Source organism: Lissotriton vulgaris, chromosome 7 (assembly GCF_964263255.1).
Source record: "Lissotriton vulgaris chromosome 7, aLisVul1.2, whole genome shotgun sequence".
NCBI lineage: Eukaryota > Metazoa > Chordata > Amphibia > Caudata > Salamandridae > Lissotriton > Lissotriton vulgaris.
The window spans coordinates 793,522,866-793,548,974 of NC_141695.1; the positions used below are offsets into that span (position 1 = coordinate 793,522,866).

At 46.5% G+C, this 26,109-nt stretch overlaps 1 protein-coding gene across 2 annotated transcripts in view; it reads right to left on the bottom strand.

The window, feature by feature from the left end:
• The window catches only part of CARD14 (caspase recruitment domain family member 14), a 224,736-nt gene that overhangs the window by 23,312 nt on the left and 175,315 nt on the right, over positions 1–26,109 (bottom strand). For both annotated transcript variants that reach the window (XM_086931046.1, XM_086931047.1), the window contains exons 17-19: positions 22,218–22,329; positions 10,556–10,729; positions 5,892–6,013 (exon numbers count right to left, since the gene is read on the bottom strand). In XM_086931046.1, coding sequence (XP_086787172.1) covers positions 5,892–6,013; positions 10,556–10,729; positions 22,218–22,329 — 408 coding nt within the window. The remainder of the gene's footprint in view (positions 1–5,891; positions 6,014–10,555; positions 10,730–22,217; positions 22,330–26,109) is intronic.

Here is a 26,109-nt window from a genome sequence, read left to right on the forward strand (position 1 = left end):
TTTTTGCAGCATGACCTGAACTTCCTGCTGCAACAAGTGCAAGTGCTCGCCGGACATAGGACGGCTTCTTGGAGGTATGTTTGGTGGAGTGGAAGTAAGTTCCAGACAGTAACCGTACTGGATAAGAGACTTGACCCACCTGTCCGTGGTGATGGATTTCCACGCGGGCAGGAACTGCTGGAGTCTCCCCCCGACCGGTGTTGTGTGGTCGGGGGGCAGTGACAAGGCGTCACTGTTTGTTGGCGGCGGTGGACCTGGAGCTGTTGTTTCCACGTCCCCTGCCTTTGATGTTGTTGCCTCTGTAGCCACCTCTACCCTTGTTGGTGTATGAGGTTTGGGTATTGCCCTTGTAGTACTGGGTGGATTGCGATGCCTGACCCCTTGAGGTGCCTCTGGTATTGGAGCGGCGAAAGGAACCGCCCCGAAACTGCTGAGACTGGAGGGCCCCCATAGACTTAGCAGTGTCTGTATCTTTTTTCATTTTCTCAAGCGTCGCATCCACCTCAGGGCCAAACAAATGGTCAGGATTAACCGTCTGGTTCAGGATGGTCGTTTGTATATCAGGTTTAAACCCTGAAATCCTAAGCCATGCATGTCTTCTGAGCAACACACTAGTGTTCATTGCCCTGGAGGCTGTATCAGCCACATCTAGCGCACATTTGATGGAAGCGTTTGTGATGAGCTTTCCCTCTTGAATTAGCATTTCCCCTGCCTCCTTGTAATGGTCAGGCAAGTGCTGCAGCAGTGCTTCTAGGGTGTCATAATGAGCCCTATCGTAGCGTGCAAGTAGGGCCTGCGTGTTCGAGATGCGCCAAATGTTAGCTGCCTGTGCAGCAATCCGTTTCCCTGAGGCCTCAAATATTTTTGACTCTTTGTCTGGGGGAGGAGCGTCACCAGTCGTCTGTGAGTTCGCCCTCTTGCGAGCGTTGGACACAACCAAAGAGTCCAGTGGCAAGTGTCCCTTGATATATGTTGGATCCGAGGGCGCTGCCTTATATTTTTTATCAATGCGTGGATTGATGACACGTGCCCGAGTGGGCTCCTTGAAGACCTCCTGCGCGTGCTTGAGCACTCCCTTGAGCATTGGCAAAGTTTTGATTGACTTTTCGGCCACAGAGAAAGTGTCAAATAAAAAGTCCACATCCACGGGATCGGAGTGCAGCTCGACATCGTGGTTAGCCGCAGCTCTCTCGATCAACGCGTTGAAGGCAGCAGAGTCCTCCGTTGGCGAAGTCTTCGCCGCAAAGAGTTGCGGTTCCTGACCCGACTGCGGGTCCTCAGGGTCGCCCCCGGCAGATCAAGGCTCATGTTCCTCCTCCGGATCCGAGTACGCCGGATAGTTGTACTCGACCTCCTCCTCCTCGTCGCCATCCCCCGCGTTGGAGTGAGTCGGGGAACGCGGCAGGTCACTTGGAGACGCCGGTGCCAAAGTACCCGCAGAGTCCTTCTTGTTTTTGAGAGGAATGCGAAAGTGTTCCAACACCGGCTCCGTGGTGATTTTCCTTTTGAGGAGGGACAGTTTCCCAGTATTGGCGTCGATGATGACTTCACGACGTTCTTCCTCTGCGAGTGGCTGGAGCCGAGGTTTAGACACCACCGGAGACGCTTTGGGCGTCGACACCTCCTTTGAGGGCACCCCAGCCACCTGCTTCGAAGCGAAGGCCTTTGGCGTCGACTTCGGCGGCAGGGTGAAGCGGATAGGCTCTTGTGCCTTCGACGGCTTCAGCACGGGCTTCGACACCCCAGCTTCAGGGTCGGGAAGCTCCGCGACCTTCCGAATCCGCTGCAGGGACTCTTCGACTTTCTTCGAAAGGGCTGGAGAGGGAGTGACCGCCTCTCGTGATTTCCCTGACTTGGGAGTGACGTCGGCGAGAGGCACCGTCTTCGGAGTCGACTTCGGAGTCGATGCGTTACCGTCCTTGGCTCCGACGGCCGGACCCGGGGAAGCCAGAGCTTTAAGATCGCCTTGACGCTTCTTCGAAGCCTTCTTCGGGTCATCGACCGCGACCATCTTCGGCGCCGACGCAGCCGCGTCGGACGACTTCGCCTTCGGCACCGACCCTGAGGCCTTTGGGTCGGCCATCTTGGTGGGACTGTCCATGTTGGCCATTTTGAATCTCTTTGATTTTGACGCCTCCAGAGCCTTCTGTACCGCTTTCACTTTCGGTTTCGAAACCGGAGGCGTTGAACCCGAAGGCTTCACTTTCGTTTTCGGAAATGTGAGTGGCACCTCCAAAATGTCCGTGGCCGGGCCCGTAGGCGGGGCTGCTGGACTAATAACATGGTCTTGGGTAAGGCCCGAAGGCGATCCCCCGACCTGGGCCGCAGGAAGGGGGTCGACCCCTGAGTCAGTTTGGGGATGCTCCTCCTCTGAGCTATCCCCCACGGTGGCAATGGCCGTATCGTCGTCCCCTACCTCGTCGCCGGCTTCGTCAAACTCCTCGTCTCCTGCGTGGTAGGCCTCCCCCTCGGACGCAGGGCTAGAGTCCGAAACCTGTTGGACATTGTCGCTTCCAACGTCTTCTTCGAAGATGTCGTCCGGCGGGGGCGCAGACAGTTTGGCCTGGAGTCTCGCAGCCCGAAGAATCTTGAGGGTCTTCTTGCACCGGAACTTCGAGCAGGCCATACACCTGGCCTCGTCGTGGTCCGGCGACAGACAAGTGTTGCACACTGGGTGCACGTCGAGGTGCGAGTATTTCGCGTTGCACACAGGGCACCGTTTAAACGGAGTCCGTTCCATGTCTGGAGCGTCGCGTAGGCCCGTCCGCGCCGACAGCACGCGGAAGGGCAGCGAGAGTTCGGAGCTGAAGAAAACAGTAAACCCGAACGAAAACAATACCGGCGCCAAGCCTAAAGACCTTTTGGTCTCGAGTTAAGAGAGTTAACAACTATCGGTTCCGACAGAGGGAACCGACACACATCCGAACCCAATGGCGGAAAAAAACAATCTGGGGATGGAGGCGATGCCCATGCGCACTGTAGTCCAGGGGAGGAGCCACCTATCTCGAGATACTTCGAAGACTCTTCCAGGACAACAATGTGCAATCATCCGGACCCAACACTAGGCGGCGATCTATGCACAGATATGAATTCAGCAGCCCACATGCCTTGAACACATTTATTTAACTAATCAAAGATTATAACCAAGATTTTATTGCTTCTTGTTTTAGTGTACACACTATAAACACATTCTGTACAGTTGAAGTTTAGTGTTGGAGTTATTTAGCAATCCATTATTCCGGACATCCATTGACAAGTTCATGAGGAGTGGATTACAACCTACCAGTTATCCTGTCAGTTGGCTCTGCTATGCAGAATATCCCATTGTCAGGAACAGTGCATTTACACATCCAACGGCAAATTCAATCGTCACAGCACTTTTCCAAATAAAATTAAGTTACCAAAATGTCACATAGCACATGATTCTTAGAGGAAGACCTGTGAGATATATATCCTCCAGTTATATCCGTTCTTCACGTTACGCTTCTGGATAGAAACATTGTCCGTTTGCTGCATGAGGAAGGTTCTATACAGCTGGTCATTGTAATCCCACGATGGCTGTAACAATTCATTTTAATACAACATGATCCCACAAACCGTAATAGGTTTTACACAATGGGGAGGATGTGGGTGGAATCCCTCCTATTTTAGAAATGTTCACTAGAACTACTAAAAAAAACTAGAATTGTACAAGAAGGGAAGGCCACTGAGCGCTTTGTAGATTATGCAAATGTTTCTTCCTTCTCTGCATCGGCAGCAGGTTCCATAACCCTGGGCTTTGCCGTTCTCAGAGGGCGGATCTTCTATTGTCTCCTTATTGGCATTGGCATTCTTCTTTCCTTTTGCCCCCTTTTTAGGGTCGAGCCTGCTAGTGCATGCAACTTGTGTGTGAGACACTGTTAACAAAAAGGGCTTGGAGCCCGCCCATTGCTTACCATTTGTGGACTCTTCTTTAGAGTCTCGTAATCCGTCACTGCAGGCTTAACATCATTTCCGTTCCTCTCTGTGTAGTAGGGACCAAGCACAGATTGCCTCAACATAAACAGATTGACTTGAACATAATCAGCAACTGTCTGCTGCTACCTACGTGATCGAGGTACTATTTTGTTTTGTTTAACTTTTCGTGCCTTGCAAACAGAAGGCGTGTTATTGGCAAAAACGTGCCCAGCAGGACAAACAAAATTACAAAGATTTGTTTTCTAATTTTACCTTTATTTGCTCTTTTCCCTCCACATGTCTTTCTGAAATCCGCCATCAGCATATCTCACAACTCATTCCGTTCCTCTCCAGCACCCTCTTTTCACTCACACTTGCATGTACTTTTTTACGCCTCATGGAGTGAGTGAAAAGAGGGAGCTGGAGTAGAAAGGGATGAAGTGTGAGATATGCTGATGACGGATTTCAGAAAGCCATGTAAAGGGAAAAGAGCACATGTGTCTGACATAGGCAGAAGAGAAAAGTTTTATGAAGGAAAAACGTGAGTGACTGAGTTGTCATAATATTTAATTCACAGTCTTGTTTTCAGAATTGATACACTTTTGGTACAACAAATAAAAAATGTATGTTTTTGCCCTATGCCACTGTTGTCCGCGGGTGGGGCACAGAGGGGAGGGGTGTGGGTGTTAATGTAAAGGAGAACAAGGGACACATGTCTGACAAGTACAATCTGCATTTAATTTAAACCCATGGGTACTCGGAGTACTTGCCTGCCAGGATAGGCACCCACAGCGTCGGAGTTGTCCTTTCCTGGAGTACTGAGAGTTGCTAAGAGCCAGGGTGCGCATGACGGGGACAGCCGGGGGCAACGTGGAGGGAGAGTGGGCCATGGTACAGGAAGTATTAACCTGACTGACCAGAGAGCGATTTGGTCTGCAAATGTCTCTCTCCGTACTAAAAGCATGCAATATTGAAAATATAGAGTTTGGTGAGCGGCACCGAAGAAAAGAACGGTGCGGCTTGCAAAACTCTTTTTTCTGTAGTGTATGTTTTTCATAAGCAGTGCAGCACGCTGCCTTCATCTTTAAGAGTGGCGGGGAAAGAAAGGCAGGCCACCATTGTGCGCTACTTATGAAAAATTTACAATATTGTAAAAATAGAGTTTTGCGAGTCGCAACTTTCTTTTATTTTTTTCCAGAGTTTTATACAGCGGGAAATTGACCCGAAGGTATCAGAGTGCTTTACATGAGCACCAGTTGCGTTACAAACAGACAAATTCATTTTTTTTGGGCAAGGGGTGATTAAGTGATTTGCCCAGAATCACAGGATGTTGAGCGGCCCTGCCGAGACTCGAACCCAGGTCCCCAGCTTCAAGGTTGACAGCTCTAGCCGTAAGGCCACATCCACTCCTCTTCTTCGGCGGCGCCTGTCAAACTCTATTTTTCTATATTGATAAAAAGCATTCTGGACTGCATGGGGAGGGGCTAAAGTGAACTTGGACAAGGGTGAATCATAATAAGACAGGAAAGGCAGCCACCATCTAAGCACCAGCGCTGCTCCAGGACAGCTAAAACAAGACATTAAGTAAATAGTTCTCCCTCACTGCTAATAAAAACTAGCTGTAAGGACACATGTAAGAAGGGCTGTCCTCATGGGAGGTAACAATAGAAGAGAGGGAGGTACTAATGACGGACTAGTAAGCCTATTCACGAATCACAAGTGATATTTTACAAATGAAAGGAAAAGAAGCCAATTGCAAAGATGGGCATAAAATAGACAGAGCTTAAAGTCAATACCTGAATACAGCATGTCTCGAAGAGACAGCGCAAGCGCTGCCTAGGCGAGACCTAAAAATGAACCCCTACGAACCCACCCATGTGAAAGCGCAGTAAAGCAGACCGCAGAGTCAAGAAAGGAGGGGGAGTGCATAACACCTATTTTTTCGGGGAAGTTACCTTTTCAGTGCTGGAATGTACAGTCTGGCGAGTGACACATCGGTAGAAGCCCTCTACCTTCTTTGCACAGATGATATCACCATTCCGATGCCGGGATTCATACTCTGCTTCTGAAAGGCACTCTGGGTAGAGCAAAACAGAAAGACATGTTTCTACTGTTAAACAGAGGTTTGTGGAAGATTAAACGGGGCTGCTGTTCGGCTGAATCAGTGAGTGAGTGTCTAAAACATGCGTTAAACATGTAGGGTAAAGTGTAAATAAAAAAAGCATCACCTATAAAAGGGGCAAGCAAAATTACGTAAGCATAAGATTCAAAACAGGCTCCAGATTTCCACAAACAAAGGCTAAACAGGAAAAACTGGTGCTTTTTAGTGGCAAAAATGGAAGGGCTTCCTCGCTATGGGTTGGGCGCTTGTTTGGCACTGCACAGTTCTGCTCTGCTTCTGCAGGCTTTTATAATGGTAAGTAAATTGCCACCCTGATCTGTGCAACTCCAGCGCCCATGCAAATCCTTAGCAAATAACCTCTTAAAATCATTTTGAAATATGGGAGTTTTTTAGGATGGTCAAAGGTGTGGTGAAACCAGAAAGTCACCAGCTAAATTTACTCCGTCTTCTTGGTTTACAAAGGGATGTAGTGCTGCCAAGAGGGACCTGACAAATGTCATTAAAGAGGGGGTCAAAAAAGATAAAATACTAGCCAGAAGGACTTCGAAAGTGTGTCTCCTTAAGTCTAGGAAAGAATAGGAGAAGGATCAATGGACACAGATGTTAGAAGCTCTCGTGAAACCGGATTATAGAATTTTCGGAAAATTCGTTGCTGTAGGCAGTGGTTGTGGAAACTCCACCCCAGATGTATTCATCCCAGTAGATTTATGCGTTGAACATATTCAAGTATTATACAGCAAGAGTGAAAGTGTTTGCTCAGGCCCCTCTAACACTAGCCGCAGAATGTCCTGCCCCTTGACCTCCCTTCATTCTTTCCCACCTGGTGATCATCCTACTAGCATTTACATTGGATGAAACTAAAGCTGCTCTCCTCCATATGAATAAAGAAAAAGCACTCTGCCCACTTTATGACCATCTGTTGGAAGTACATTTCCATTAAAAAAGATCATCTGTATGTAGCCTTCATGGACATGCGGGCCGCATTTGATAAAGTGCTGAGAGACACCTATGAGAGGTAATGGACCAGATAGGGTTGCTTCACCACCTTCTTCATCTTTTAGTCAGACTACACACAGATCTTTATGCCCAGATGAGGTGGAATGACCAAGGTGACCTATCCCCCCGGATTCCCACTGAACGGGGAGTACGGCAGGGATGCGTTTTAGCTCCCACGCTGTTCTCCCTGTTAATGAATGGAGTGGTGCAAGCGCTGAACACTTGTCAGCTTGATGCCCCTAATATTACCGGCGTAAGCACCCCTGTACTGCTCTTTGCTGATGACACCTTGCTATTGTCTAGCACCCAAAGGGTTTTCGGGATTTGCTAAACTACTTTGTGAAATGTAGCAAATGTAGGAGCTTGGTGATCTATGCAGGAAAGTGGAAACTCATGACCATAAATCCTCATTTAGAAATAAACTTACTGTGGATGGATCAACTATTAAGCAAGTTAAGACCTTTGATTACCTGGCAGTAAGGTTTGCGCAGAAGCTCACCTGGGGCCTTCAGCTCCAAAAAAAGTATCTCACTTTTATTTCACAGGGCAGCAGCGGTTGTTAGGAAACACAAAACATCGGTCAACAGACCTGTCTCTCCAGCCGTCGAGGTATATGGAGAGGTGGCTTTGGGTGGGGCACTGCCTGGGGCAGAAATCTCAACTTGGGGAATACCTCACAATTAAATATTATTGAAAATAAATTTGTAATAACAGTTGTAAACGCCCCTGTTAGTACACCTCTAATACCTTCAAGGTGGAACTTAAATCTCAAAGGGATTGACCATATTGCCTGCCTTAAAATATTGACCTAATGAGATAGAATCTGGACAATCCAGGAGCTGAACCCCTACATAGTCACTTTGCAGGAGTTAATCCTCCTTGACAAGTCCTGTACTACACCTTCGCTGAGAGCGGTGAAATCTTTATATAACCAGCTAAATATAGTTGGTGTGTGGAAAAACCCCAGTAAGATGAATACAAAGTTCAGCAACATGGTTGAAGGGAATATACTGGGAAAACGTCCTCCAGAAGTCGTGGTGTGAAACAAGGTCGGAAGGGCGGGTGGACAAAGTCCTGAGCTACAAATGCTTCCTGCAATTTGAACCATTTCTTGATAGAATCCTTCCCACTGAGGCAATGTCCTTGTATATTTGTTTCTGAATTGGCACATTGCAACTCAGGTCGTTTACATCGAAGTGGGAACAAGACGGGGAAGGATTGGTGAGTTGCCTATTTTGCCTAATATGACGGAAACTAAAGTACACTTTTTATATTGATATGTCATAAGTACAAGATCCGGAGATCAAGATGGATCCTTTCATCATGTTGTAACTTAGAGGTGAAACATTGTGTGATGGCCTTATGCCTACTGAAATCTGATACAGCTGAACCAATTGTATTTGCTTGTTCAAGATACTTAAAGTGGGCTTGGTCACTCTGACCAGCTGCACTGAAGGCTTTGTCATTAGACGTCCTGAATGATTGTATAATTAATCCCTGAGCCACTTGATCAAGTGGACACTGCGCGTTTGCCTCGCTCTAACAGATAGATGTCGATCTCGACCAGGGCATGATGAGGTTTCACAAACTACCCCTAAGGAAAGATTTCCTTTGACTCGAGCAAAGGGTGCAAATAACATTAAAAATTGTTTTGTAAAAGTGTTCCTTGAAAAATGACTTGAATAATGACCTACGACTTGGGCAAACATGGTATTAGTTACCCTCTGCATCGTGCACTTTCGCTCTGTTTGTTTGTTCTTTTATTGTGGGGAATGTGTACTTTTGCTGCTAATAAATATCTTATGCTTAGACAAGTGTGCAAGTGACAGTGTATCTTGTAATATGTATTGAAATTTGGGTAATTTTGAATAGGTTAATCTCTAAACTTTGCACTGTAGCTCTGCTAGCTCTCTTAACTTGGGGATCATGGGCCTCATTTATGAAAAGTGACGCATCGCTGCGTGAAAACAGCGATGCGTCACTTTTCATTGCGCCCTCCTTGCGACATGCTGGATGAGTCATGTTTACAGTATGACGCATCATGTCGCAAGGAGTTACAGGTACGTCAGTATTTCTGACGTATCTGAAGGCGCAAAAATGACGCATTGCTGGAGTGTGTCACAAAAGTGACGCAACCCCAGCAATGTGTCCTTTCACGTGGGGCAAGCCCCATGTGAAAGGGCCTGTGTCAGCCTTACGCCTGCTGTGAGGTAGGCTTAGATATCGACACAATTGCGTCCTAGAAGTGTCGCAGTGAAATCTCATAGATTTCACTGCGTTACTTCTACGACCCTTTCTTGTGTCGGAACGCCCCCCCCCCTGCATACATTATACCTGGCGCAGGTATAATGTGGCGCAGGGGTTTACAAAGTGACACAACTACCCAGATGCGTCACTTTGTAAATATGGGGCAACAAGGCACATTTTGTACGCCACTGGTGCGTTCCAAAAAGTGATGCACCGGCGGCGTAAAAATTACTCAGGGGCTCATAAATAAACCCGAGTGTTGTTTGCCTATTTTTGCTGCTAATAACCAGGACTGAGCTTTAGCCTTGGGCGAGTGTGCAACTTAAATTCGAAATTGTTATGAGAAAATGCATTTTGCACAATGATCTAAGAACTAGGCCAAACGTAGCATTTCGCACTTTAGATCGCCTTGGCCCTAGTGGGGGGGGGGGGCGGGGGGGGGCCCATAGGCTTTATTCTCCTTCCGAAATGCATTGTTTCTATACTTATAGATTTTATTATTGTTGTTTGTATTTAATATTACTACTTCAAAGATATTGTACTGTTTGTTCTATTAAATATATTTTAGAATTGTTTTCATTTTTTTAACCGATGTTTTGTGACTTTGAAGTTGCTGCACTGCACTTTTATGGCTTTTTATGAACAAAACAAAGTAAATTGATGATGAACGGTGCCTTGCTTTGTGTAACTCCAGCGCCCACGTAAATCCTTAGCAAATAAACCCTCACAATTATATAAAAATATGGGAGTGTATCAGGATGGTCAAAGGTGTGGCAAAGGGATGGCACGCCTACAAATTAATACATACTCAGAACAGTGTGCAGATGTAATTCAATTGAGACACTTAATAGCTTTGGTTTCAGGAAGTATAAAGTTGTGCCCATCGTTCGCCAATGCAGCCTATAACAAAAGCAACAACCAAGAGCAAGCCTTGGTAGTATGGTTTGTCACCATGTAGTTCCATTTCTGCAGCACAGGCAGGGTGGTAGTGGGACTCGGTACAGGGCTTGGATGAATACTATTCCCAATAGCAGAAAAAGTGGTCAGAGCACAACACTTCCCACCAAGGGTTTCCTAGGCTTGGCCACCGTGCTGCACTGAATCACCATACCCTAGTCCATGGAGGATGTGAGCTGGTTACCCAGATTGTTCTGTAGTTCTGCCTCTCCTGGCTGGTCCGTCAACCCATCCCAAGCGTCTGCAGTGTCAGGTCTGGACATAAGGCACATGGGTGAAGAGTTTCCACAGACTTACCTGACTGGCAGTTGATAAAGTCCCTGCTGGTACTGAGTTTCTCCCTCATGATCTTCCCAACCACAGATGGCACAAACAGCACAGGCCGCAGGGTGGTCGGGGCATGAGGGATCACTTTTGTGTAGGGCATCAGGGTAAAGCAGCTCCCTGCCTGTGGGGCGATATCTCCGTCACCTGCATAGAAGAGAAGAGTGAAGCCACTGTCAGTACTGAACCCTAATAGAGAAGCAAAAACTAGACCCTAGCTAGATTAGATTCACTTCTTAGGAGTGTGACAGGAATAAGGTTGGGAAAGAATGATGGGAGATAGGACTCTTAGGGAATGTTGAGGGGAAGATGACTTGGGGACACCATGAGCAAGAACTTAAATCTCTTCACAGAAAAAATGCCCATACCATGGGCTTTGCATACAGAATGAGGAATCAAAACAAAGGGGTGCAAGAGTACTGTTTTAGTGTCTTTTACTGCAGGTTGCTAGTTAGATCTCTGATCCATTGATGTTTGAAGGACAAGATTAGTTGTCTGTGAAATGGACTTGTACAGCCGCACAGTGGCTTCAGGCAGATCATGTTGGGATATGAATTCGCCACAGTTAAGGCCTCAGCCATCAGGGTGTTCTGAAAACTTGCCTCTGTAAAAAGAATGGAGCTATAGACCTTGCATTCGGAGCATGAAACTTCAGCACTAGTTCTTCCCTCCCACAATGCATCCCATTTTTAGTTATAAAAATTCCCTTTTAGAGACAAAATTCCAGTATTAGTTTGTAAGATTCTAGCATTAGGGCTCGCATTTCAAAGCAGAATGGTGGCATTTGTTAACCACATTCTAGAACACATTCCACATTTATTTCTTGCAGAAATGTAGGGGCATAATTATGAAATTGTGGCGCAGTGCAGTGCATTAAACCACTTTGCTGTGCTGCCCTGCGTCACTAGGAAAAGGCAGCAATGTGGCAAACACCATATTCCTAACTTTCTCCCTTGTGCTGGTGTACAATAGGATGCCTAGCGCCAACGCCGGCACCCTTACTCCATGGAGAAAAGAGTTCTTGTGTTCCATGAAGGCTTGTTTTTGTGCAGGAAGGCATACCTTCCTGCGCAAAAACAATTCCTCTATATTCTTATTCCGCGAATGCAGCACACATGGAAAGAGAAAGTTACTAGATGAAATCGAGATATTTCTCCTCATTAGGCCTCTCCTGGGGAGGGTATCTTTTTGGCACATTACCAGGTTTACATGGTCTTGTAAATCTGGGAATGCATCAAACTACATGGGAGTTGCAGGGGAACCCCCACGCAGTGCCCATGGAATGCCTTCCCAGGGCAAAGTAGAGCAACGCAGCGATTTGTGCTGTGTTACTCCAGATTTCTGGAGCCACTAAATACCACGCAAAGTGGCTTTGCATGGCTTCAAAAATCTGACATACGGTTTGCGTCGCTCTTGCACCACGCTGTGTGGTGCAAGTGCGGCGCAAACTGGGTCATAAATAGGGCCCAAAATTCTTTTAAGAATACATTGTTTTTTGTGGTGGCCAAGCGGTACATTGCGGCGGCCTGGATAAGTCCTGATCCTCCCACCCTGGAGAGGTGGTTTAGAGGGGTGGACTGGTGTGCGACCCAAGAGAAAGCCATGTATATAGCGAAGGGGCGTGTCAAGAAATATTCGAGAATGTGGGGGAAATGGCTGGGGGCTGTGGAAGGTCCCGATTGACCGGATTCCAGCTTTTACTAGGATTTTTTTTAACGGGGTTTGTGATTGGGGGGTACAGCAATGATGTGAATGAACTTATATCTGTGATTCTCGTGCTGTGGCTCATTTGTTCTATGTTTTTAAAATGAATAAAAATGTGCTTATCAAAAAAAGAATACATTGTTTTTTAAAGGGATTCTATGCTAATAAAGTCATTGAGATGCTACTCAAAGATGAAAAGGCCGATTTCACAATTTCCTTCCAACAAGGAAATAGGGTACATGTGGTGGAGTTCTCCTCAATTCCTGCTACTTCTAGGAAGGAAGTCTCACTTTTCAAAGAGAAGCAGGTGATACTGGATTCACTACTTAAACGCTCCTTATTGGCTATCTCAAGAATTCTTTTGATGCCAGACTCTCAATGGTCAGACTAAATTCTGTCATTTTCACCTCATTCCCTATATCTCTACAAGGCCCTTTCCAATATCAACATAGCACTCTCTTTGTTAGATCAGAAAATATCATATTAGATCAGAAACTATCATAGTTCTACTTCCCAGTAAACCATACGTTTTGCTTTTGGTTGGGACACACAGAGGGTTAATCTTACTCTAGTCAAATGCCTTTACTTTGACCTCTACAAGGCTCTGGTACCAGTACATCAGTACAGACTCAAAATGTCTTTCGAGACCCAGAATGCTTACAGTTTGAAGTAGCTCCTCTGGGGAGCAATCACTAGTACAGCATTATCTCAGATTCTGAACTGGTCTAGGAGACTCTGTGAATTTCTCATATCAGAATTTTGTTTCGGTTTCTTCAAAAATAATTTCTGCATGCAGGTGCGTAGCTTAGTCAGTGAGAGGGGGTGAGAATTGTACATTTCCTGACTAAAAACAGTATGTGGCGGGATGGAGGGATGACCAAGGTTTGGGATACAATGTTCAATGCTGATTTTGCAGTTGGTGGGCCCCTGTGTACGCTCCCCATTTTAAAAAAATGATAAGTAAAACCTTTTAGTCAAACAAGGACCAACAAAAGCATAGGAGACCCGCTTCAGGGCCCTTCGAGGCAACACACCACTCAAGCTAAGATTGCATTCATTTGGGCGGGTGTCACACCCCAAACATCCCCCAGCCCCGAAGAAATGCCCTTGCCTGTATGGGACCTGATGTCTCCCACTTGCTCCGCAGAAGTGAAGTTTCTGACTCAAATGTTGTCCTAGCTCAACCAGCTGATGTTTTTGCTCGGTCGTATCTACACAGGCTGACTGAGGTTCTACTGCAAGCTTCTCCTGTGCCATCCCTGAGCTCTCCTCACAATCATTAGCAGATTATTAGCTGTTTTGTAATCAACATAGCAGCTGAGGTTATAAATTATTTGAGTAGAGGCAATAAGGCAGAAACCTTATCACTACTCCTGCCTAAATGCCCCAAGTCGTAAAAGCCATAACTCACTTCTCAGTGTCAGATCAATGTATTAATAGATTCAGCAATAAGCAGAGTGTTCCTCCAAACTACACAATGAAAACACTTTGCTCCAGCTAGCCATTGCTCCATCCATCTTATTCATAATATCCACTCCCTGGTGATGTATCAGAGGTCTCCTCAAAGACTCAGGTTTTGATTATGAATCCGACATAATTGCATTGTCATTTATTGTCCTTGTTAAATAATGATACCCTGGGAAGTGTTGCCATAAATAAAAGCGTTTATGAATTTTGTGGATTTTGGTGTTAACCATTTCACTCAGTAACTTTCAGCAAATCTGACCTGCTGAAATTTACCGGGTAGAAAATCCGTCTGTCAGATTTTTCTGCCAAACTTATAATTCTGACACCAGACCAAACAACGGTTTGCATTGGTGTCGGAATTTTATAGGTCACTTGTAATCAAGGCCTTAGAGTGGACACCAATAATTATTTCTCCACTTCTGAAGAAGGAGTGGAGTTCATACACTCCAACAGACTACTTACAACTCTTATGGACAAAATGAAGGACAATTTTAATGTAAACCTTGCTGAGGTTCCTATTCAGGTTTAATACCAATAGTATTACCAAGAAAAGTCTTCCTTTCGGTATCTTATAACCCAAAGACAGATGCCTAAAAAATCATGAAAGAGCATTTTCCCTCCCCTGTTTTTAGTTTCTGTTAATTTCAGAGAATGGAGTCAGAAACCTAGGGATCAACATTTGTTTATTTTGTAATATATATTACTCTCATTCCATATGACTTAAAGGATGGGGTTTCTGGTGCCGCTGTCTCATTATGCTAAAGAAAACTTGATGCCCACTGCCTGTTCAGAAAATTTACAATTCCACAGCTTAAACATTTGCCGCCACCATTGCCTACCTTGTCGCACCCCACGCCATCGCCTCCACGGACTACATCCTCATTGGAAACTTCAACTTCCACCTTGACAACCGCAGCGACCCTGACTCCACCACCCTCCTTGACAACCTTGGACTGAAGCAGCTCGTCACCACTCCCACCCACAGAGCCGGACTCATCCTTGACCCCATCTTCGCAGGAGGGACAAACATCCACTTCCGCCACACCACACAGCCCCTCTGGACAGACCACCACTGTATACACTTCACCTTCAACACCACCACCGCACCCAAACCCGCCCGCGCCCACCTCGAAGGAACTGGAGTAAGATCACAGAGGAACACCTCAACACCACCCTCCTCCACGACCCTACCTCCGCCACAACCGATGACAACTCCGCTGCCAAAGAACTACAGCGCTCTATCTCCAGCTGCGCAGACAAGCTTGCACCCCTCCGCCACCCTGTCAAATAATGCCCCCGGAAGGCCGCCTGGTTCACCACCCAACTACAAGATGCCAGGCGCTCCTGCAGACGCCTCGAGAACTCTGGAGAAACAGGAAAACCACTGACAGTAACGCCATGACTGAATAACACCAGCACATAAGAACCACCAATAGGACCTACATCAAGAACAAAATCCACACCAACACCAGTAACACAAAAGAACTCTTCAACGTCATACAGTAGTTCACCAAACCCCCAGCCAAGCCACGGACATCACACCATCTCAGGACCTCTGCGACAAGCTCAGCTCCTACTTCCACCTGAAAATCAATGCCCTCTACAACAACTTCAGCGAACAGACTCCAAAAACCATCCCCCACTCCACCACCAAGAACCAGCCCACCATCACCGCCTGGAAACCTGCTACCATTGAAGACACTGTCACGACCTTGAAGAACACACACTCAGGAGCCCCCATAGACCCCTGCCCGCTGCACATCTACCACAGAGCCGCCGCCGCCATAGCACCCGAACTAGGCCGGACCATTAACGCCTCCTTCGAATCTGGCATCTTCCCGGACAACTGGAAGCGGGCAGAGGTCAAACCCTTCCTCAAGAAGCCCTTGGCCGACCAGACAGACCTGAAAAACTACCGGCCCATCTCTCTTCCCTTCACAGCCAAGCAGCCAAAGTCACCAAGAGATTTGTAAACGCCCAGCTGACCACCTTCTTCGTAGATAACACCATCCTCGACCCCTCTCAGTCCGGATTCCGCAGCAATCACAGTACCGAGACCGCCCTCCTCACCACCCCGATGACATACGCATGCTACTCAATCAGGGCCACACTGCGGCCCTCATCCTTCTAGACCTCTCCGCAGCCTTTGACACCGTCTCACACCGCACTCTTGCAGCCAGAATCCACAACGCCAGGATACGAGGAACCGCCCTCAACTGGATCCGCTCCATCCTCTCCGGTAGAACCCAAAGGATCAGACTCCCACCCTTTCTCTCTGAGCCCACAGAGATTAACTGCAGAGTACCCCAAAAATCCTCGCTCAGCCCCACGCTCTTCAACATCTACATGGCCCCCCTCGCCGCCATCGTCGGACAGCATGAGTTCAGCATAGTATCATAAGCTAACAACACTCAGTTCATCATCTCCCTCACGAATAACCCCGAAGACACCAGACTCTGCTTCCAGGAAGGAATGAAGGACGTCGCAGCCTGGTTTAACATCAGCTGCCTGAAGCTAAACTCGGAGAAGACAGAAGTCCTCGTCCTTGGACCCTCCACCGGGGACAACACCAGGTGGCCTTCCGCCCTCAGAAACACACCCACTCCATCAGACCATGCCTAAAACCTCTGCATCATCCTGGACTCCTCCCTCACCATGACCCGCCAGATCAACTTTGTCCCCTCTGCCTGCTTCAACTCCCTCTGCAAGACCTTCCAGTGGATCCCCCATGAAGGCAGAAAGGCCGTCACCCACGCACTCATAACCAGAAAGTAACCTTCAAGCTACTCACCCACGCCTACAAATCCCTCCACAACATCGGACCCAAATACCTCAACGAGAGAGTCTGCTTCCACGTACCCAAAAGGAACCTCCGCTTGGCCGACCTTGCCCTGGCAGAGACACCTCGCATCTGCAGAACCAGAGCAGGTGGAAGAGCCTTCTTCTACGTCGCAGCAAAGACCTGGATTGAGCTCACAGTCAACATCAGACGCTCCCCTATTCTGCACATCTTCAGGAAGAGCCTCAAGATGTGGCTCTTCGACTGCTCTAGAGCTGCACCTCTTCCCCTCCCCCCCTCAGCGCCTTGAGACTCTCACTGGTAAGTAGCGCGCTTTATAAACCCTGATCGATTGATTGATTGATCTAGAGCCCTCAATACCATCATGCGCTTGGAAATTCTGCAAGCTTGAAGACTGGATAACTGGAAAAAAACTAAAGAATCTCTACTTCACATTAAGGGAGCTGTGATTTGTAATAGAAGCTGAGCATATCAATGCCAGTGTCTTCCATTTTCCCTAATCTGTGCCGCTATTCTGTCAATCAAGCTGATTTCAGTGGTGGCAGCCCACGCTTGCCTGCAAGTTATCCAACCTTGGTCTTGATCACAGCACCTATTTATATCCGACCATCTCCAGAAGACATGCAGTGCTGTTCAAGATGAAAGTCTCACAAGTAAGTTTACCTTGGCTTTTCTCCACACTATCCTAGCCAGAGTTTTACATACTTCAGGAGGATCATGGCTTCAAATGACCAGTTTTGCAGGAAGAGAAAACACTACATTGCAGAGAATTCCGTAAATTATAGAATCGTACGTACATCTAGAATGAGAGAATCACATCTTTATATCTCCTCTCCCTGTTAGCAAAGGACAGATATTCAAGAAGCATTAATTGAAATATTGCCACCCCCTATTTCGATAAGGAATGCAATTCTTCTCCTGTGCTGCCCCCTTCTGAATACTCCTACTTTGGTGACTTTCACAACTTTCTAAATGGAGTATGCTTTTGAAGCCTTTTGCCAGGAGTACAGGCTCAGGGGCTCATGTTAGTGCTGGACAGAAGGTTACTTGTGAAACTGTTCGAGCTGAACACAAATTCACTGGCTCTATAATTCTTTCTCCAAATTGAAACAGCCCAGATTTTCAGAGAAAATATAGCAATGTTTTATCTGATCAGATAGGATGAAATTATTTATCCTTCTGTATGCCCTCTGGCAAAAGGAATGTCAAATCCAAAACATTTCTGCTGTCAAAGTGAACAAACGGAGGGTATCTGTAGCATGCTGTACATCAAGGTGTACTCGTCTTCAATATTTTTCAATAGTTATTTAATATGAGGGGATACGTCAGGTCAACCTTGGTGTCAAGAAATATATTTCAAAATGCCCACTTTGTTACTTCTATATTAAGAGAGGCCAAAGATCTGCAAAAGACACGTTCTCGATCAGCTGGACAGGGAAGCCCCAGCACGTCTTTCCTCCTATAGCCACAAGCCTCAACATCAAACAACATTTTAGGAAGAGTGAGAAGCTGATTAGGTGTTCTTCTTACAGTAGCTTTTGTGCATTGATCAGTGACGGTGCGTCCATTGGGGGGCGTTGGGGCGTTGCCCCACTAGCCATGGACGACCGTCACTGTGCCAACAACATGCATAACAAAGGTTTTCAAACAGATTGTTTAAAATAAATTAGAGCGCACTGACTACCGGCCTGGGACGAGCCCGACAGAATCGGGCATTGCTTAAGGAAGTGGGCCGAGGCTGGGGGCGGGGCTGCGGCAGAGTGAGTGACAGGGCACAGGCAGCCAGAGAGCACTGAGAATAGCGTAAGCAGCTGCAGCGGGGTCGGGGTGACTGCGCATGTGACAGCCAGGAGTACTCATAATTTAGACCGGCCTGCGCATGCGTACACCTATTAACCCCCCCCCCCCTCCCAATAGCACTGAGACACTGGCAGGACCCGGGGCCCCGGTCTCATTATGGGCAGATTTTATCCTGCTAATAGCCAATCCTGGCGCAGTGGCGCTGTTAAGGCTGCGCCAGGATTGGCTGAGTAGACAGCAGGGTCAGGATCATGGTGCCAGCGCGTGGGTGTTGGTTGCTCTGCTCAGTATGGCCAATCACATATGGCTATATCAAGCCATGTCGAGGTGATTGGCCATTTCTCTAAGCTGCAGTGACGTCACCGCGCGTGGCGCACCAGTGCCACAAGTTACAACAACAACAAAAGTGATAGTGAAAGTAAAAGTCCAGACTCCAGTACTGAGTAAGTCCAGTCGATCCGGACCATCCATCTGAGTCAGTCAGAGGAGAGCGCGTGACTCCTGACTCGTCGTCGTTGCACTGGGTATGGTAATTTTATGCTTCTTTAATAGTGGGAAAATATTGTTTATTTAATTTCTATTAGACTCAGACTGCCCCTGGCCTCGTCTGATCTCTTGTCTGCTCCTGTTGCCACTTGTGCGCTGCGAACGGAACTGGTAGTCAGAGCAGCACGGCAGTAGTAACTAAATCCTCCTGAGAGCGCCCGTGACTTGTTGTGCCTACTACGGACGGACGGACGGACCCGGACGGCCAATTATATTGCACTGGCTGGGTATGCTAATTTTATGCTTCTTTAATATAGTGGGAAAATATTGTTTACTATTAGACTGTCACTGCCCCTGGCCTGGCCTCGTCTCATCTCTGCTCGCCTGCTGTGCCTGGTCACTGGTGCGCTGCGAACTGGTAGTCAGAGCAGCACCGCGGCAGTAACTCCTCCTGAGAGCGCCGCTGTCTTTTTCGGTGATGATGAGCCTGTTCTTGAGAGCGTGCAAGAATAGGAAAAACTGGAAACTAGCTGCAGACTATGGGCGGGCGGGCCTGTAATCAGATGATCCCGCGCCAGCGCCTTTCTTAATGACACACATGGTTTGATGGTTGTGAAAAATCTTCTGACAACACTACGTGAACAACTGAGTGCTTATGGTGCGTCGATAAGAAGTTGCACTGCCAGCAATACTTGGTTGTTTCACAGATGCATTGTAGGCTATAATTGAACTGAATGTTTTAGCTTTCAAGGTTGTAGTTTCCAGTAGCAACTTACTCTGACAGGATTTAGAGGAAATCTACCATTCCGAAGCACTTCCCATCCACAATTGTTCTTGACCCCTTGCCCCTCAGGTGCCTGTTAGTAGCTTCAACGGCACTTATAGATCGTGGCAGTCTGTGCATAGTATCGGGTATACGACTCTTACTGTTTTCTAGTTGTGGTGTTGGTCTTTGACCTGAACATATTCTCCATGCTTCTCCTGGAGGGGTGGGGGGTCTTCACTTTTCCTTCTTCTTGTTCTGTTCTTTGCTTAATATCTGCCATGGCCTTGCCCGTGAAAAGCTCCCACTGCTTCTCCTGGGTTGCTTCCAATTTCATTCCCACATTCAACGAGTGTTCCAGAGAGCTAGGCTCACAGCTGTACTTGACCGTCCTACCAGGTTACAACATTAGTTGCATCGACTTGCAATCATGTGGTTTAAGGGCTAGAGCGGCCGACTTGGCAGCTGGCGAACCATCTTCGAGTCTGTCAACAGGCTCAAACAATTTTTGTGATTCTGGGCAAATCACTTAATCTCCCCCTACCTAACAAAAAAATATGAACCTGTCCATCTGTAATTGGAACTGGTGCTCATGTAAAGCTCTCTGAGTCTGATACCTGCTGGTCGAGTTTGCTCTGTGTAAAAGGGCAAAAAAAGGGCATCCTAACTTCTGTAACAATTATTTTATGCTCTATGAGTAGATGAGTTGTGAGTGGAGTGCCATGCCATATACAACCAACCCACCAATATCAGATCTCTAGCTGTTACCAGTGGCTGCCCTCCATTTTTTGTGTTGATTCAATTACTCCTGGTATGTTATGTGTACATTATTTATGCAATAGTTTCTAATTTTTGGTATATTTCCTATGATGGGAGTATTCACTGGAGGCCGGTACATTAGTACAAACAGTAAAGCAGGGTTTTAGATTCCTCTGTAACATTATGCTTAGAATTCTCGTTGTTCTGTGGTCATTCTTTGGCAGTCCAAAGTGTAGTCACTTTCAGTCTGACCCATTCCTTCATTGGATTCAGTGGATTGAATTCTCATTGATTTTGCTGTATGGGTGACATGGGTTCTTGTTGCTATAAGCAAATTAAATGTCCGATTTTCTCAGTTGTGGACTTAAGGCTGAGAATGTATTGCTATTACGTTTGTTTCTTGTGAGAAGTCTGCCATGATAAACATCTCGCGATTGTTCTAATAAAGGGGGCTCTTCATTTATTAGCATCATAGAGTATTTATGTGGCCTGTTGGTGTCTCAGAAGGCTTCGCCGTATCTGTCCTCTATCTCGGTGGAGGGGATTGGGGAGGATAGATAGGGAGGCTATCTCATGCGGCTGCTTTCTCAAATTTGCTTGAAAATGCACCACTTTTCCACTATTTTTTCAAAATTTTCTCGGGGGGGGGGAATCCCCCCGAACCCTCCTTAGGGGGTTCAGGCTCGCTCGCTACGGTGCAGTATGATTATCATTTTACGCCTCACCACTTTCAAATGTCACCAGCCGCCACTGGCATTGATGCAAGGCTGTTACATCTTTGGTTCTCTGCCGAACTCGCTTCATTTAGGATACTTGCAACTCAGCCAAGACACAATGTTATGAACCCTTTGCAGACCCAACCGGCCTGTGGAATTGACGCAAAGTAAAAGAAAGATTTTGTGTGCTACTACTTTTGAGTAATCTTACATGCAGTCTCTAGCAAGTAGGAGAGGCTTGTTGAGATAAAGTATTCCATTTCAGTGCTGTTTATTTACACTTGTTATGTCAGTACGTAGGAGCGGGCATCAGACAAATGATTTGCAATTCATGGATTGCAGGGAATATTGTTGGTGGTTTGGAACAGAGTATTGGCTGACAAACATATTGTTGCATGTTAATTATTTCATGTAGCATGGCACACAAGGGAACTTGCAACAATGTGCTGTATGGATGGGTGAGAACAAAAATGCTCCATATTTACAAAGATATACAGTATTTCTGCTCTTCCCTTGTGCTGGCGCACTGCGTGCTGCCTAGTGCCAACACAGACACCCTTGCACCATAATGCACTTGTGCCTGCGTTATGGGCAGGATTGTACAGGGAAGAATACCTTCCTGCACAAAAACAATCCTTCGAGGCCTATTCCTCTTTTTATGTGTGCTGCACATTGCAACACATATGGAAAGAGGAAGTAACCAAGGGAAATGCAGATATTTCTCCTTGTTATGCCTCTGTCAGTTAGGTGCACCATTTGTGGCCAACCCCAAGTTTACCAATCTTTGTAAATCTGAGTGTACTTCAAAATGTATGAGTGAATGCATGAGAATGCCCATGCCCCAGGCCTACCTGATGCAAAGTAGTGCATGGTAGCATTACACACTGCATTACTTTGTATGTATCAAACCATGCAAAGTGGCTTGGCCTGGCATAGTAACTGCCAAAAAGGAATTTGCATCTGGGCTGCTCTACAAAAGTGAAGCAACCCGATGCAAAATCATAAGTTAAGCTGGGCCACTATGTTCTAATGTCAGAAAAGTCCTACTGGGCACAGGATAAAGAGTTCAGAATGTGCATGAAATATGATTAATCAAGGTTTCATTTGGTTCCATTTTCATGAATAATCAAGGTTTCATACCTTCTGAGTAGTTGGTATTGAAGCCAGTCCCATCAAACGCCGTCCAAAGTGGGTTGATCTTTGTCCTGGTGGTGCTGACCACTCGGACCACCTTGTGCGTCCCCATCACAAGCTGGAGATTGAAGACCACCGAAAGGAAGGCAAAAAGTGATAGAAAAAGGCAGAAATACATAGAGGGAACAAAGGGGCTTTCAGTAAATGACAACAAACTATAATATAATTATATATTAGAGAAAGGCGAGACAATAAAGGGAGTTCAGCCCAAAGAAAACTGCTGTACCTGTACTGCTGCACACACTAAAACTGCTTCTATTCACAGACTCACAATGCCAGACAGGTGTACAAGCAGTACCACACAAGAAAACAAGTTACTTACCTGTAGCTACAGTTATCCAGTATTGGTATCTTTCATAGATTCACATGCCTTAATTATTCCCAATCGCCGAGGCGGGAGTCCCACTGTAAAAATATATATATACAAACGCAGTGCCTTTGTAAGAAATGTAGTAGGCTTAAAGAAAATTGGCCCAGAAGGCCCAAAACTTAGTAGCCTGTCTACCTCATTATATGAAAAGAACTAAAAAATAGTTCCAACCAATCAGCTGCCAGCACCCTCTAGAACCTACCCAGCAGAGGCAGTTCTCCTCAGATTTTCTTAGCACAAGTGGGAAGTAGGTATCCCAAATAGAGAACTGTCTCGCCGGGGAGGAGGGTGGGTGCATGTGAATCTATGAAAGATACCAATACTGGATAACTGTAGTTACAGGTAAGTAACTTGTTTTCTTATCCAGTATTGGGGTATCTTTCATAGATTCACATGCCTGAATCAGAATAGCAAGCAGTAAGCCAAATAGTGTCATTTGCGGACGGTGGGAGACAGAGTGTATATACTCCCTAACACATCCGGGAAAATTAGAATATTAATAAGGTATACAAAACCCTTTAAAATGAAATACTGGTTGTAAATTAACATACTTTGCAATAATAGCCATCAATTAACATCTGTTAACATAATAGACATATATCTATATCTATACATAAATAAATGCAACATCAGAGACATTATAATTCTAACCTTAATGAAGAAGATGTTGAAGAACAGCTTGTCCCACCACTGCATCGTCCTGCGACGCAGACTGTAGGCAGTAGTGTTTCGTGAACGTGTGGACATTCTTTTATGTCGCAGCACGACAGATGTTTTCTAATGTAACACCAGCAAATAGTGCCGTAGAAGCCGCCATAGTCCTGGTGGAATACGCTTTGACCTTTCTCTGTAAAGGTTTGTTGGCTTTGACATGGCAAAAATGAATAACAGAAGCAATCCATCTGGCTATAGTTGCCTTAGTTACAGCCTGTCCCAGTGTGGCTTGACCATAGGCGACAAATAATTGATTGGAGTGTAAAGCTCTTTCCGCCGGCGTAACTGGGATTCGGAATGAAGGTTTTAAGCTGTACAGGCTGATTTAGATGAAATTGAGACAGTACTTTAGGGATGAATTTGGGATTTGTCAGCAAAATCACGTAATCTCTAGTGAAATGTAAAAAGGGTTTTGAAATGGTGAAGGCTTGAATTTCACTAACCCTTCGGGCTGATGTAAGAGCTAATAAAATTGCCACTTTCCAGGTTAAAAATTTGAGCTCAGCCTTGTGAATTGGCTCAAATGGTCTTCTCATTAACTGAGATAAAACTGTGTTTAATTCCCACTCCGGAGGTGGCGGCGGAATCGGAGGAAAGACTTGAAAGAGTCCTTTTAAAAATTGTTTGATAAGTGATGAAGAGCAAAGTGAAGGTTTGTTAGAGCTCTTTTGGAATCTGGAAATTGCAGCGAGGTGAACCTTGATAGAGGAGAACACAAGCCCCGCTTTGGCTAGAGATAGCAAATAAGGAAGGATATCTTCCGCTGGAGCTTTGATTGGATGAATATCATTTGCCTCACACGAATGGCAAAATCGTTTCAACTTTAAGCGATACGTCCTGACTGTACTCTTGGCAGGAGATTTAGATAGAATTTCCCGACAATCCTGAGATATTTTCAGATCTTTACATTTTAAGAAGTCAGGACCCATGCGTGCAAGTCTTTAGAGGGGATGATGAGTGTGTGGAGCGTTACATCTTAATATCCTTAGGCTCAATCCTTTTTATATGAAGAGAATCAAAGTAACCAGTTCTTTGTAGAAAAATAGCTCTTTATTTGTGAGGATACAGACGTGGACAGCCGACACGTGTTTCGCCCCTGTGGCGAATTGCGCCAGGGCTTTCTCAAGGCTATTTACACGCGGAAACGGCGGAAGAGACGAGTTGCCTGGAGAGACACGCCAGGGATTTAATCCCTTAATAAATTAACAAACCGGACCTAGTGTTGAAACCTACTATGCATAGATTGAGGAAGCACACAGAATACAAAAAATTGTAAATAGCCTTGAGAAAGCCCTGGCGCAATTCGCCACAGGGGCGAAACACGTGTCGGCTGTCCACCTCTGTATCCTCACAAATAAAGAGCTATTTTTCTACAAAGAACTGGTTACTTTGATTCTCTTCATATAAAAAGGATTGAGCCTTAGGATATTAAGATGTAACGCTCCACACACTCATCATCCCCTCTAAAGACTTTGTTGTTTGAAAACTCAAGAGGTCCAGAGTTTTCTTGAGTGTGTTGTCATTAACAAAAAAACAGTGAAAACTAATGTGGACTTGGATTCCTTTCGTGGACCACCTCCCCTCTGTAAAAAATCCCATGCGTGCAAGTGCAGCGACTTTGGATCTGGGTGTAGTATTTAACACTTTTCCCTTGTTAACATCGTGAGTGTTGGAACTAGACAAACAGGATGTTCCTGTGATAATAGGAGTAGTTCCTGAAACCAATATTGTCTTGGCCAGCGGGGTGCGATCAGGATGAGACTGCAACTTTCCCTATTGGGACATTTGTTGAGCGCTGCGATTACGCACACCGGCGTGTCCACGCGCTGAAAAGTGGGAATAGGCATATGACAGGGAACACAAAAACTACGCGGGACCATTATTTACTGTACAGATAAGTTTTTAATTTTGCCCGGAATCTAGCCTCATCTGGTTCCAAACGCAGGTCCGTTGGCAGTTTGTTCCAGTTGGTTGCCGCCAAGTATCTAAAAGACCTGCCTCCCATGCGGGCCTTCTTAATTCTTGGAGTCCTCAGTAGGCCACCCCCTGTTGATCTAAGCGCCCGTGTTGGTATGTACGCTTTGATCAAATTCGTCAGAGGGGCGGGTGCCCTGCCATTCAAAATGCGATGACAGGTGCAGAGGGCTTTATACTCCACTCTTCTCCTCACCGGGAGCCAGTGTAGCTGCTGGAGGGCCGCCTTAGAAGGCGCCCTTTTAGGCAGTCTGAGAATCAGACGCGCTGCCGCATTCTGCAGCACTTGCAGCCGAGCCATGCTTTTTTCTGGAGCCCCCAGGTACAGCAGGTTCCCATAGTCCGCCCTAGCTGTCACCAGGGCGTGAACCAGGGTTTGACGTGCTTCAAGCGGGAGTAAGTCCAGGACCTTTCTCCGCTTCTTCAGAATCCCGAAGCAGACTCCCACCACCCGATTAATCTGGGGGCCAAATGTGAGCCCTACGTCAAACCACACCCCCAAATTGCGCGCCTCTAGGCACGGGGTTGGGGTAGGTCCAAGACAGGAGGGCCACCATGCCGGCGACCAGGCAGACTGGGCTCTCCCTACCACCAGCACCTCTGTCTTGCTGCCGTTCAGCTTCAAACAATTGTTGGCCATCCATTCGGCTAGATCTTTCATGCACGAAAGGAAGCCCTCGGCGGCAAGACAGGGCGCCTGCGACAGGGAGATCACCAGCTGCGTGTCGTCGGCGTAGGAGACCAGTTGGAGGCCATGGCTCTCCACGATCGATGCAACAG